At 42.7% G+C, this 14,137-nt stretch overlaps 1 protein-coding gene across 2 annotated transcripts in view; it reads left to right on the top strand.

The window, feature by feature from the left end:
* usp45 (ubiquitin specific peptidase 45) overlaps positions 1-14,137 on the top strand; it is a 46,690-nt gene that overhangs the window by 3,782 nt on the left and 28,771 nt on the right. For both annotated transcript variants that reach the window (XM_036129575.1, XM_012872901.3), the window contains exons 3-5: positions 411-580; positions 2,063-2,163; positions 2,320-2,420. In XM_036129575.1, coding sequence (XP_035985468.1) covers positions 411-580; positions 2,063-2,163; positions 2,320-2,420 — 372 coding nt within the window. The remainder of the gene's footprint in view (positions 1-410; positions 581-2,062; positions 2,164-2,319; positions 2,421-14,137) is intronic.

The following is a 14,137-nucleotide window of genomic DNA, read 5'->3' as shown; positions in this document are numbered from 1 at the left end:
CCTTTACCGTGCGTCTCTTATAGGGCAGAACGTGAGTAGATTTGGTTTTATTCTCCTTCCTCTGTTGAACTATTTTGAAACCAGAATTGGTTATGATTTAAACCTTGGCCCTAAGAGTGTGGAAAAATCCATTTAAATGTGTAAAACAGTTTAGAGGTCAGCTTTCTAATTATTACTCTGTTTTTTTTTGACTATTCTAAAAATGTTTTTTTCCCAGTTTCCTTTGGTTATTTTCTAAAAACATTTATTAAGTAATAACTGAAGCTGTTGGGAGCATAACCCTCCGAGCTGCGGTCTCCTCTGTAATTTTGGTCATTTTTGTGAAACCAAAAGACCCTGAATAAATGACGGCACATTTTAAATCCAGGCACAGAAAGCTTTTGATGCGTAGAATGCTGTTTGTTAATCAGGACTGACGTGCCAACATGTGAACAAAGCAGTGGACCTGAGCTCAGTGAAAAAGTCGGTCCTCTCGAGCGTGTGGCTGGTCTGCTCCGAGTGTCTGAGGGAGAGGACGATGATCGACGAAGAGCCTGCAGCGTCCCACGACGTCCTGGTGTGCCTAAAGTGTGGTTTTCAAGTAAGATTTGCTTTTCTGCTCTTTGACCGCTAAAACGCGACACAAAACGCAAGCCTGGACTTCACCGCTTCATCCTGATGATTTTCCCATTTGTTGTTATGTGAAATGCTTCCTGGTCTGTAGGCGGGGTCAAATTCGGCTCGCTTTTACATTTGCAATAATTTCAAATTGGCCGTTTATTCGCTGCGCTTTTGAAAGGGACTTTGAGGACATTTTAAAAGACATTTAATAAAGACATTTAATTTAATGTGAAGAAACCACATGTGATAAAATGTTTCAATCAAAGAGGCAATTTACCATCATGAAAGAAAAGCATTTAAAGCAAAAGGTGAATTTAGTGTCATGCTGCAGTGAATTTAATTGAAATAATGTTCAAATACTGCAACAAACATGTAGAAGAAGCTGCTCAGGTCAGATACCACCAGAATGAAACCTTTTTCCTCCGAGCCTAGAATTTACAGTGATGGATTTACACAAAAGTTGGTAAAGTGAAAGGAGAAAAATGTATGTTAAACTGAAATAAAAATAAACAGAAAATTGGTATGTAAGTAGATATCCACCCCCATTGCTATGAAGGCCCCTACAAAGTTCTAGTGCAACCAACAAGAAATAAGTAAAATGTTCTTAAAATTAGTTTATTTGTCCTTGATTTGAGCAGGTAAATAAGATGATTTGCCAATGGAATAAGATTTTTGCACTTAAAAATGGGAACAACTCATCTCCATCATCTTATTTCAAGTGCAGGATGTCTAATTATCTTATTTTAGAGGTCAAAATACTAATTCCATTGGCAGATCATCTTATTTACCTGCTCAAATCAAGGATAAATACACTAACTTTAAGAACATTTTACTTGTTTTTAGATCAGTTTTTGCAGTGAACAAGTCAGGGACAAAGTTTTCAGAAGTGCAAGTCAGGGTGGGGTTAGACAAAACGTCCAACTCTTTTATGTCCCCACGGAGCACCATCACATCCATCATCTTCAAATGGAAAGCACCTTGTACCACAACAAACCTGCCTAGAGAGGGCTGCCCACCAGAACTAAACAGACCGGGCCAGGAGGGCATTAAGCAGAGAGGCAGCAGAGAGACCAAGGGCCAAAGGGGTCGGGTCTAATTTGTTGTTTGCTTCACAATAAAAAAGTACTTCTTCAAAGTTGTAGGCATGTTATGTCAATTAAACGCCACAAACTCTCAAATCATTTTAATTCTAGGTTGTGAGGCAACAAAACACGAAGTACTCCTTGGGGGGTGGAAGACTTTTGCAAGCCGCTGTAGTACTCCGCAGATGGTCTCCATGCAATCTGACTGAGCTGTCAGCTGTTATGCTATTTCATAACTGAGAATGAGCAACGACGTCTGTCATTAGATGTGCAGAGCTGATAGACATCCTTCAACAGACCTGCAGCTGTAACCGCCAGTTTTGTTTCAGCTGTCGGTGAAATAATATTTGTCAAGTCAAGATGTCTGCACTGTCTTCCAGGGTTGTAACAAGTCAGGAATCCAGCACGCCGTCAAGCATCACCAGGCGTTTCATCCAGAGTCACACTGCATCACAATCAACCTGAGCACGTGGAAGGCCTGGTGAGAACCCCTGCAGGTTAATGGTGAAGAGGGGAGGCTGCAGAGCTAAAGGGCTGCTTCTGGAAACGTGTTGAAATTCAGCTAGTATTTTTTTTATTTGTAGTTTTGATTCAAAAGATGTATTTTGATCATTACTTGTATCTCTGGGTTGAACAGGTGCTTTGAATGTAACGAGGAGCTCTCCACGCACTGCAACAAGAAGGCTTTGGCTCAGACCCTCGACTTCTTACAGAAGCATTCAGCCAAGGCGACATCGGGTAAGCTGGAGCGTCCCAGACGTGCGCTGATGTTTGATCTAATGATTAACGCACCACTCTGTGAATGTCTCAAACATTTGAGTTTTATCTAAGCTTGTGGTTACAGTATCAGTTTTTAAATGCCATGTTCCAGTAGTCGGCTGAAGTACGGCTGCTCCCCCTTGTGGTGGTAGTTTTCTCTTCCCTCTGCAAGTCCCAAAATAAGATTAAGGAGTTGCAGAAACTGAAGTATATATTTAATTTCTGCTATCTGTGGAGAATATTCACTGACTGAATGTTAAGTGGGAGTCTGAGTTTGTTGATGGGTAACAGATACTGATATATGGTGGTTTTAACATTTGGACTAAGATGTCCTTTTCACCTCATTCAGACCATCTGAGTACCCCCCACCCCCCACTCCTGATAATCTCATGCATTTACACACACACTCCTTCTGTTGCCGGCTCCTGGTGCCTCCCCTGCTTTGTGCTGGCATGCAGAGAGCTCCCCTAACAGACTGTGGCTGATCAGGGTGGTGGGCATCAGCACTTAGGGTCTCACTGGCTATCTCAGCATAGCCTACTGCCCGGTGCCACGTCGCCAGCGGCCAGTTGCCCAGGCCCAGTAAAGCTGGTCCCTCATGTGTGCCATGGCTGGAGAATCACAGGGTTGACTCTGCCTCAACTCCCCCCCTCCTCCTCCTCCCCCACCTTGCGCATCGCATGACTGCACGTATTAGAGGAATTAAGCGCTTGAGTAGCGCTTCCCGCCTGGGTTCCCTGAAGAACACGAGCAGCTGCGTGGGGGTCCAGCTTCTGCGCTGTCGTTCTTTGTCTTTCCGTCGCTATCTGTATCCGTCCCCTGCATTCTCTGTGGAGCTGCTGTGTGTCTCACCACCTCTGGGCCTGTGTGCCACACTAGTGGGAGCCAGGGTCCTCAACAAGTCAGGGCGACTGGATTCTAACAGCTGGAGTGCTCGAACTCTCAGTGGACACACGCTTATGCACAGAAGGGACGACGGAGAACACCGGACCCTGAAAAAGGCTTTTACAAACGTGTCCAAGCCCTGATGATAAACTTATCTCTATTATTATTATTATTATTATGATTGCAGATTTAGTTTTTGAACACATACAGGTACTTTTAAAATGTTCAGTTTTTTTTATTTGAAGCGTTCCCTTTGACTCCTTTTGTGATCTGAACAATGAACTTGTGTAAAAAGTCTAAATAGAAAACAGCCTAAACATCAGATGCCACCAGTTCACAGTATAATGCTGCAATATAGTACAAAAAATTGTCCTTACAGCGAATGAAAGTAGAATGGGTTGTTGCACTGCCTAATCATGGTAGATGATGTGCAAGCAGAAAAAATGGTTCACTGAACAGTCAGGGAACCAAAGCATGAAAAATTCAGACTGTAGCAGCAGACCTCAACCCGTCCATATTCAGAAAGACAATGTCGCAGGGACAAGTGGATGATTCCTACAGAGCAACAACCCGTACGTCAGCTGGCTGGAAGATGAAGTATAAATGGATCCAAGCTAATGGTGGAAGGACAGAAAAGCGACGGAGTCCACCTGGTTCGTCACGGTGGAGGATGTGAAGTGGGATGTGCCAGTGATGGGTTTATATATATATATATATATATATATATATATATATATATATATATATATATATATATATATATATATATATATATATATATATATATATATATATACTGTTACAAGGCCTGTCACGATAACAAAGTTTGCAGGACGATAAATGTTCCTGAAAAAGATTTTGGTAAGCCATAATATTGTCATTTGGAGGCCTTTTTTTCACCTAATGTGATAAGGGCATAGTGACCCAGGTATACCCTCTCAACTGTTGTGCAATTATACACTGTTTAATGTTATTTAATGTTTATTAAATAACTCTCTGCCTGTTAAGTATTGTCTGGTGATGATCAGCTCTTAAGCTGATATCAAGACAATGGTGGAAAGGGATAAATTCGAGCACTAGCGATCTTTTAACAGCAAAACCTGCACACACTTAGAATAAAGGAGTGACAACTTCTTTTCAAGTTCAAGAATTTAATAACAGAAATAAAATGAACATCCAGAGAACATCACTATGTAATGCTGTTTATCCGAATTAACACAATATTTCAATTAGTAAATTCTCTACTAGGCTAGTGAAACTTAACTAATTAACTACTAAGCAAAGTGAAGATAAAAAGAAGCTAAGCTAAGGAACTATTTACATGCAAAAACAAACAAAAGACAAAACAAAAGTGGTTGATTTATAATCAGAATAACTCAGTGAATCCTTGTTCACTGAAGGTCTGATTCCATAAACATGGAATGGAGTTAAAACATTTGCCATGTATTTCAATCCATTCGCAATGCAAAGCCCAAGTTAAACAAAACATTATTTGTTAAAATAATATTCTGAGGACCGTTTGTCCTGTAAAATCATTTAATTCAGAATCGCTTGCCTTTGTTTATGCGATTCTACCTCTGGGCGCTAGGGGTCTCTGCAGCGAATCGGTGGCTAAGACGTTACAACATAAAGTTACCAAAATTGCCTTGAAAACCTTTATTAATACACCATATTGATGCGTGAATAAGGCTCATAACACCATCGGAGGATGGCGGAGCTGAACAGTTACGCTTTATGCTTTAAAACAAACTCCTTTTGAAATGTCCGAAACCGGATGTTAGCAAGGCTAATAGCAGTTTAGCTAGGGCCGTCCAAGCCTTGAGGGTCTCATGTTGCAGCAGGACAGAATTCCTGTTACCTTCCCCATACCACAGTTCAGAATTCAATCCGAGATCAATTATTCATCATGCCGTTATTGCATAACACAACATACCGGCTCAGATAGATTAACCTTTGTGCGGTTAATCGAGGGGGGCTGTTGGCCAAGCTAATAACAGCTAGCATTAGCTTATGCTGTTCGGGAGGTTTATAGCTGCGCTGATGCACGTTCAAGAGCTTTGCTGACTTTTCTACGTTGCTCTCAAACATCCGTAACGTACTGACCGTTACGTTCGATCTAATTTCAGCGTATTGGTCCATTACTCTGAAGTGTGCTGGCGAGAACCCTGCAAGGAGAAAAAAAACAAGCATGCCTACAGAAATTATCGAGCATATTTTAATTAATCATACAATAAAAATGTATCATGTGATTAATTGATTTATAGGTTATCGCAACAGACCTAACTGTTACTATTAATATTGTGATATTTATCACCTCCCGTGATGCCACCTACCATAAATCCCTCCTATATTTAGAAAAATGTACAAGAGAACTGAGAAGGTAGAGTTTCTGTGCTGGAGCCTTTGCTCTTCCTGAGGTGTTCTTTGGCGATCACCACCTGCAGTCTTTGTTCATTAAACACAGTAAAGCTGTTCTTTTCAGGTGTGCTGGAATTCAACCACAGAGTAGTTGGTGCGCTTGTGTTTGGTAGAGCCCTCTTATGTGGCGCCAGGTTGGGATTCGCTGTTGACCCGTCAAAGTGGAGAGTGACCACCTACATCTTTCTTCTAGGTCTTCTTCTTTAATTGACCTGTTACCCTCCCTGCGTCTCAGTCCTGCCACACCGGCCAGCGAATGGGGATAGGAGCGACCGCTCATTGTTGCAGCAGAGTAGATAGTTGTTGCCCGTTAAGGAGCTTGGGAAATTGCATTTGATTGTGAAGGCCAGGTTTTCTTAAGAAGCTACTGTTGCACTGTGTTTTTCCTATAGACCTCAAGCACAAAGGAGGCACATCTCGGGTTTTTTTTCTTCTTCTCAGAATCTATAATAATTTTGTACAACAACAGCTCAGAGAAGAAAGAAAGTCGATTAACTGTGCTCTCTCACCATCAAGGCCTTCAGCTCAAGTACCAGAGTCCCAGTAAAAATCGAATTGACCTCAGGGAGCCGGGCTCCAGCTTGTAACACAGCTGGGGAGTCTTTGTTGAGTAAATTAAAATGTTGGTGCTGGAAGGACAGCGCTGCATGTTTCACATTGAAATCTGACAATTCTTCTTTGTTTTCGAGCGGTCGCTTTTATTCCTCAGATTGTGCTGCATTGATATTCATGTTATTATGCTCTTTGTTTGTTCTTGTGCTCTGCTTTTACATCATTCTGCAAAACTGGCAACATAATCAGAGAACATTATCTAAGCAAATGCTGTCGCTTGACCGGAAATATTTGGGTGTAATTAAGTCGAGTAATTTATTTTGGAGTAAGATCTTGGTTATTTTTGAATGAATACAAGCAACAAAGCTTAAGGAAGCTTTGAATTTTGTTGAGCTTTATTACATAGAAATTAACAAATGTTAAGACAACTAATACTGATTACGCAAACTGATAAACATTAAATTGATTTTAAAAAGCAGAGAATAAACAAAAAAAATCCTAGAGCAAGAATATAGAAAACAATCCACCCCCAAACACTGAAACATGCAAAAATCTTTGTTTTAGATCTACTGGTTACAGATCCTCTTTCTACAAGAAATATTTTACGAAATAATTACATGCTTAGTTTATTGTTGAGTGAGTTAAATAAAAAATCATGTTCATTTTAGCATTTTTTGAAAATTGAAATTTTATGGTGCACAAGTACTTTAAATTTAGTAATTTTGGCTCAGGTAGCAAAAGGTCTGGACTGACCAATCTGTTGTTATCCTGTAAAGAATTAACACACAAACTTTGCATCGACTTGGTGATTTTAATTTTACCTATAGAAATATTTCTTCTGTTAAAAGATGTATAGTATAGTAAATTAATTCATACCACTATCTGATTTTGGTTTTATGGTAATCTTTCAAGTAATATAACTGTTGTTTTTGGACTATAAGGCACACTTCAAATCCTGAAATCTTGTCAAAAATGTATGGTGCGCCTTTAAATATGATTACCATTGTGCTTTCTGGACGATTTTATGCAGTACAACGCCCTCAAAAATCTGTTAAAATGTGTAAGTAGTACCACTTTGGTGAGCAACAAAGCCGCTCGGCTCAATAGATATTCGGAGCATTACGGTACACTGTGTCACTACCTGATCGGACCCCTGAGCTGTCTACAAGACTGCCTGACTGTAATGTCTAAACCAGAAGTGCATTCATGTAAAGGCCCCCACATTCGGGCGTAGTTCACTCCACGCGTACTCGAGGCGTACTCAAGATGGACAGGTATGTACAGAGCTCAATTTTTACAACCGCATACGTGGTTTCACACTATAAACTTCTCGGAGGCAAGAAGTCTTTACATCAAACTGTTTTATATGTGACAGCGAGCTGAATACTCTGAGCTCCTCCAAGCAGGCGGTCAGAAGGACGCGCAGCATCACAGTCCCTCTCTGTTCTCACTGACAGGTGGGAGTCTGCTGGAAAAGAAACGGCTCTAGGTGCTCAGCTAGCTAATCACACGTTTTACCATCCGTTCCACCGCTTCATCCCACTGACAGAAAGTGTGGGAATTGTAGGAATTCCCTAAAAAAAATTTAGGGGACAGTACTCTCGACTATCAAGGGTAAAACATAGGGTTGGACGATAATTCAATGACAATATATATCGCCTTATAATCCAGTGCACCTTATGGTCAGAAAAATACGCTACCTTGATGGTTGTGTTAATAAATGGAGGCTTGGCTGAGAGAAACGGATGAGAATGGGAAGATTGTGTTAGAAAACAAGTATGATGTCATGTTTGCAATTAATTCTTTTTTAGGCTAAAGACATTATACGACTATAATTAAAAATTTGCAGGTGTTTTAATTCTTAGCCAATTATATTTACTGTAAATCTAATTGACTAAAACATAAAGTCATAAAGGACTTCATGTTTTTTAATGTGAATATTCCTACATCCTGTTATCCGGATGTATGCAAAAAAAACCCGGTCCATCCTTGAGTTGAGCTACTTTTTTGTCAGCAGATCTATGTTAGTGCTAAAGTTTGTCCTACCCAGGTTAAAAGCTTCAATATAAATAAATTAGAATAAGGTGACTTGGAGTGTTTTGGCCAAATTGCTGATCCAAATGTGTAAAGTTTTAGTGTCTAATCCCTATTTTTATTGCCTTGTGTGCAGAAACGGTTTTGTCTTGGTGGGAAAATAATCGCAGGGTTGCGTGATGAATTAGCTTTTTGTTTTTTTAGCGTGGATTTTCTTCTTGAATAAGCAACGGTTGGGCGCAGGCATGTGGTTGTCCTTCTTCAGAGACCACGGCGACCGCTAAAGGCAAAGCATTGGTGCCCATCTTCTTACCTGTTTTATTTGTTTTGGAAACAGCCCTCTTTAGTAACTGTCAGTTCAGCTTTGCCAAGTCAGTAGCTAGATGCCTGTCCCCTGGTGGTGCTTTAATAAAAGTAATCAGGAGTGAGGCTCCGTTTATTACCACCATTGCACATAAAAGTAGGGCAGATAGTGGGTAGCACAATCTGCTTGCTTACGCGTGTGTGTATGTATGTATGTGTGTGTGTGTGTGTGTGTGTGTGTGTGTGTGTGTGTGTGTGTCTTTAAGTAACATGTCAGTGGGCTCTCTTGGCCTCAGATGGCAAGAAAACAAGCTTTTTCTGCCCTGCAGTCACAACAAATTAGCAAATGAATAAGACATTTGGTGTTGCCTGGCCTTCCTCTTGACTGCCTGCTCTGCATGAAGTGAGCCGGCCTTGGCCCTTCACGCTGCCGCGCTGAAAGTGAACATGGACGCACGGATGAAGCCAACTGGCCGTGCCATCCGACAGCCTCTCTAGTCAACTGTGAAGCACATTAAAAAGCTGTTGGAAAATCTCTCTTTGTAGAGCCTCGTCGTTGCTGTTGTTTCAGATTAGATCGGTATAACATTTACATCAAGTGGCAGATGGGAGTTGTCGCCAGTCGGTGCTCAGAGCAGTAGATGTTGGTTTGGGGCACACTTGGGTAGGGTTTGTTGTTTCATGACTGAATTGCTCTGCTTTGGGTTTAGCACCTATCCTAATTGATAGCACGAACAACAGCAACTCGCCTGCATTTGCTCCAGTTAATCTAAAGAATAGTTTTATCATTATTTATTTAAGAAATATTCCAAAAGCAGTTTAGTTTATTTTTTTTTCCCTCCTTTCTTTGGAGTGAATTTTCATATTCCTTGCACAATTTGCAATGTCAAACATGATGAGAGTGAACAGGAAGCTAACAGAAGTAGAAGTGTCTGCAGTTACAAGTGAAACTAAACTAATCTGCTTTCATTACAGAGGAGTGAGAGTCCTACTGTATATTATCAACAATAAAGAGAGTTTGTTTCCACTGTCACCACGTGCTTGCTCAGGACTAACAAGTTCTGCAAAGTCAGTGACTCGATGCAGTCAGCTGGCTGTGATGACCTTAACGCTGACTTTACTTTAACCTGATTGTCTGATTGGAATAAATTGGATTATTTTTAATTTGCATTTGTTGTATTTGAGCAGAAATTAATTCCGTATAAGTGGATGTGGATCGGAGCCGTCGGAGCAAGTGCCCTGAGAGAATATTGGATGTAATATGGCCCCATAAGCATAAACTGATGTCGGAAGTAAGATCGGTGTCGTTTTATTCGCAGCAAAAGTATCGAGCCACTTGTTCTTGTGTCCATCTCTCGTGTGGAAAAAGAGCCGGCAGTGCAGGAGGTGTCGGTGCAGAGGCGCGCGTGTGGACGAGCTTAAGCACCTCGGTGCTTTCCTCTTCCCCGGGGAAAGGCTCCACAGTGTCACTGCTGCCCATACTGGGTGGCTGAGCAAGGAGGGCCAGGTGGTGGGGCCGAGCGCAGCACACTCAAGCGTGGCTGCGGCGCATGCTGACATTTGCCTTCGCCGACTGCTGCAGGGACAGGAAAGATCTGCTTTTCCATATGCTTGTGCTCGTTACAACCCTCCCCTCCACCCTCTGTTCCCCTACGTTGCCATCCCTCCCCCCCCCCCCCAGTCTGAACCAGATGGCTCCCTGAACATTGTTTACCTTGGGTGACGGTCCCAGATGCAGAGTGTGTCCGTCGGCATCTTCTTTCCGCCCGTTTGGTTCCCTCATTCCTCTGCACTCTCTTTTACTTCAAGTGCCCGTCGCAGCTTTTAAACTCTTCCTGCTTTCAAGTCTGTCGGCTCCACGATCCAGCTCGCAGTCGCCACGACAACATGCCACTCAGGGGCTCACGCTTTCTCCTTATTTCCTTTCTTAAGTCACTCATTGACACGTGTGTGTTAAAACAGATCAGGAGTACGGTTTCTCCTTTTCAGAGATGCAGCCTTCTCCATATCTCCATTTGTTTCCCTTGGATTTGCGCGCGCGGCGACATATGGGAGCTCCCTGATGGCTGCGTGCCGAGCTTTAAAACGGGCCCCCAGATGTTGCCAGCGCAGAGGTCCAGATGCAATTAGCTCTACTGGATGGAGCGCTCGAGCAGCTCGTCGTCCCGACAAGCTGAACCTCACCTTTTACCGTCGCCGGGACAAGCTGAAGGATGCAGACGATGTTTTTCATCAGCCCTGAACAGCAGTCTGTAAAAGCGATGCAAAGTTCAAGCATCTGTTGCTGAAGACTGTGAGCTCCCCCCCCCCCCTGTTTCTTAAAGAAGTCGCCATGTTCTTTACTTTTCTTTTAAGCACAGTGCGATTTCCTACAAAGGGTATTTGTCAGACCATAAGCCCAAGGTTTACATTCCAGCTACTGTAACCAGGACTTTAGTGTTATTGTCCTTGGCCCTGTGGAGAAAAGCTTTCTGGGTAGTGGCCAGCTCTGGGTTTAACCATTACCGTAGCTTGAATAGCTCTGCTATAAAGGTGTTGTGCACAAGATGTGAATCCATGCAAAGACAAGGCCATTTTGTGTTGAAGTAAATATGCAGGCTCTTACAAAAGTTTGCAGCTCTGTTGATTTTCTTTGGTTTGGGCGGGAACAGGTCAGGCTTGTGACCTCACTCCGTGCCTACTCTCTTTCCTGGCCAACATGAGTCAAGTGTTCACGCAGCCTTTGTGTCTCCCAGCATTCCTTTGAGATCTTTACCGCCTGCAGCTCTGAAGGTGCCAAGTCCCTGCTGGAATCTGCCGTTTTGTGTTGAATGCAGCCTTCTTTGTTCACCATCTTCTTTCTACAGAGTCGTGTAAAGTTTTCTTTTTGTATGCAGCAAAAAGAAGTATGTCACTGCAAAACCACAGGGGTATTTTTTTTTTTAATTAGCATGAAAATTCCTTATGTTATGATTTTTGCTTGTCTTTTCACGTCTTATATTAAGCCAGCGATAGCATTGTGGCCCTCTGAGCTGCAGGTAAGATATCAGCCATCAGTCGCCAAACGGCTACAGTCTAACCTTCTTCCACTTGTTAGCTTCGTCCCCCTACGTGGCTTGTGGCAAACTATAAACATGACTTCTTCTGGGCTTTCTTCCATAACGGCTGAATTTACTAAGTGCAGAACTAACGGTTGTGAGGTAAACCGATTCATCCATCCATTGTTTTTCACCGCTTATTGGCGCAGGGTCAAGGGGTGCGAGGTACAGCCTCACTGATTCCCCCTCCTTTCCCCTCCGTTTGTGCATCTCGGCAGAGTTACCACAGGTCTATTTGCTGCTTCTCTCATTAATTTGCCCTTTCGCCTGGTCGGTCATAGGTGTGTTTGCAGTTGTGCCCCGCCTTTCTGTTTTCAGATGAGGGGATGTGGGGAAACAGTTTTCTGAACTAACCATCGAGCTGACTGGTCCGGTTCCTTGGTCTTCGTGGGGCTGCTTGTTCACTGATGTTCTGGAACAAACCTCTGAGGCCTTCACAGATCAGCTGGCTTTGTTCTCCGATTACTGTACATACGTACGCTGCATAAATAGTTAGGTGACTCCTGAGGGGAGTTGGTAAAACTATATTTTATTTAGGGAAATCCAAGTAAAGAGGGGATAGGTGAACTGTAATTGACCAGTTTTAAGTTAAGATGCCTTTGTTTTGACCAGCTTTTCTTTGACTCGCCTTCATGAAGTAAAGAGTCTTAACTTAATCTGCTGTTGATATAAACTAAATGGAATGAACCGAATAAAAAACTAGAAGCAGAATTTGACTCTCGGTGACCCTAAATAATGCCAGCCGACATGTTTTATCTCATTTCTACTGACAAAAAGGCATCTTTACAAAACCTCTCACGGTGTTTCTGTAGCATAAAATCCTTGACCCTGTTTGTTGTGTTTTCTTATCAAACAGAAGTCTAAAATGATTATTGAGCCCCAGATTTCAGTTTAATAAACCAGAGAAGATGATCAACTTATAGCAGGACATCCAGATTTAATTATTAATGCTTAACCTTTGACAAGCTAGATTACAATTTTAGATTTTTTTTTTTTGATGCCATTCAGTTCACACAGCACTTTTCCATTAGCAGCACTTTGCTATAGCTGAAGGCCTCCACCTGGCTGCTCATGGGAGCTCGCCTCATGAGTCGACGCACCAACCTTCTTGAAGTGGGAGAGCAGCACAGTCGTCGTGAACCGTCGCAGCTTCTTCCTGAAACCTAAAGTCATAAATCAGAAGCAGTTCTTTCTCCGTCTCTAGAACAACAGCACCTCAGTATCTGCTAACTCAAGCCACTCTTTATGGGGTCATGGTACGTTTCCTGCCAGGCTCTGTTGTAAGATCAGATCTGCTGCGGTCCGTCCCTAGCTCCGTGCACTGCCGGACTCTCACCATCTGTGTCGTCGTTTCTGTCGAAGGTTACTTTTTCATCGTCGATCAGAAGTAACAGCTGGCTATGGAGGGGGACTGCTCCAACCCCCAGCCCCCACCCCGCCCCGCCCCGCCCTCACTAACCAGCAGAAACTTCAACAGCTGTCATCTGCCTTCCCAAATGACCCAGCTCTCCTTCCAGCTGCCAAGCCGGCACCCAGCTCCCACCCCAGTTCTCATGTCAAGTCTGAGAGCACCTTTTCATTGGTCTGCCACAGTCCCAGTTAGCAAGAGACGGGCATCTTTCTCTACATGCTGCGTTAGCTTGAACATCTCCAACTAAAGGAAAAATCTGCACCTTTGGACAGAAGTGGTTGATATGATCTACTTAGTTTTACTTGAGAGTAAAGCTACAATTATTCTTACTGCCACGAGAATTTCTCTTTACATTCATCACCTTATAACTTTTGTTCCTATAAAAACACCCACTGCAGTTATTTTTAGTTTTTTAAGCTGTTCTTTAACACATTATCAAACAGTTTCCCTGTTCTAATCCTTCTAGAGGAATAGTTGGGGTAAAGCAAGCTGAACGTACCTGATTAATCAGACTATCTGCTCGGATAGCCAGCCTGCAGCCGCCTCTTAATAGACGTGCTTCTGGAAACTTGCCAGCTGTAGCTTTTCAAAGAACATCCTTGTCTTCAGTGAAGGGTAATCTCTTCCCATGACTGCTCATGTTCTCCAGGACCACAAATGTTAACAGGCAGATTAATTTGTCTTTCTAGTAAGCGAAGGAAAAATCTACTGGTCTTCTTTCAGCCAGCTGACTGTCAGTGTGCAGTAACATGTTGGGGAGGGGCGGCACAAAGAGAGGTGAGAATTACGCTATAAAAAAGAAAGGTCAGGTTTCCCCCCAGCCTATTATAAGAGTGCCGTCAACGACACCTACCGCCAGGGTTAGCACATTTTCTGGGTGAAATCGTGAAGGTCTTTGTAGAGTGTTTAACACGACACGGGCCTCAGTATCCACAGAAGTTAAAGCTTTGTGCTCAGGTTGTGGAAAATGGTCAACGTGGGCAAATACAAAACCTGTATTGTGTTCATGCCAAGCG

The sequence above is a fragment of the Fundulus heteroclitus genome, chromosome 3, assembly GCF_011125445.2.
Source record: "Fundulus heteroclitus isolate FHET01 chromosome 3, MU-UCD_Fhet_4.1, whole genome shotgun sequence".
Lineage (NCBI taxonomy): Eukaryota > Metazoa > Chordata > Actinopteri > Cyprinodontiformes > Fundulidae > Fundulus > Fundulus heteroclitus.
This window is presented reverse-complemented; position numbering and strand designations above follow the sequence as displayed.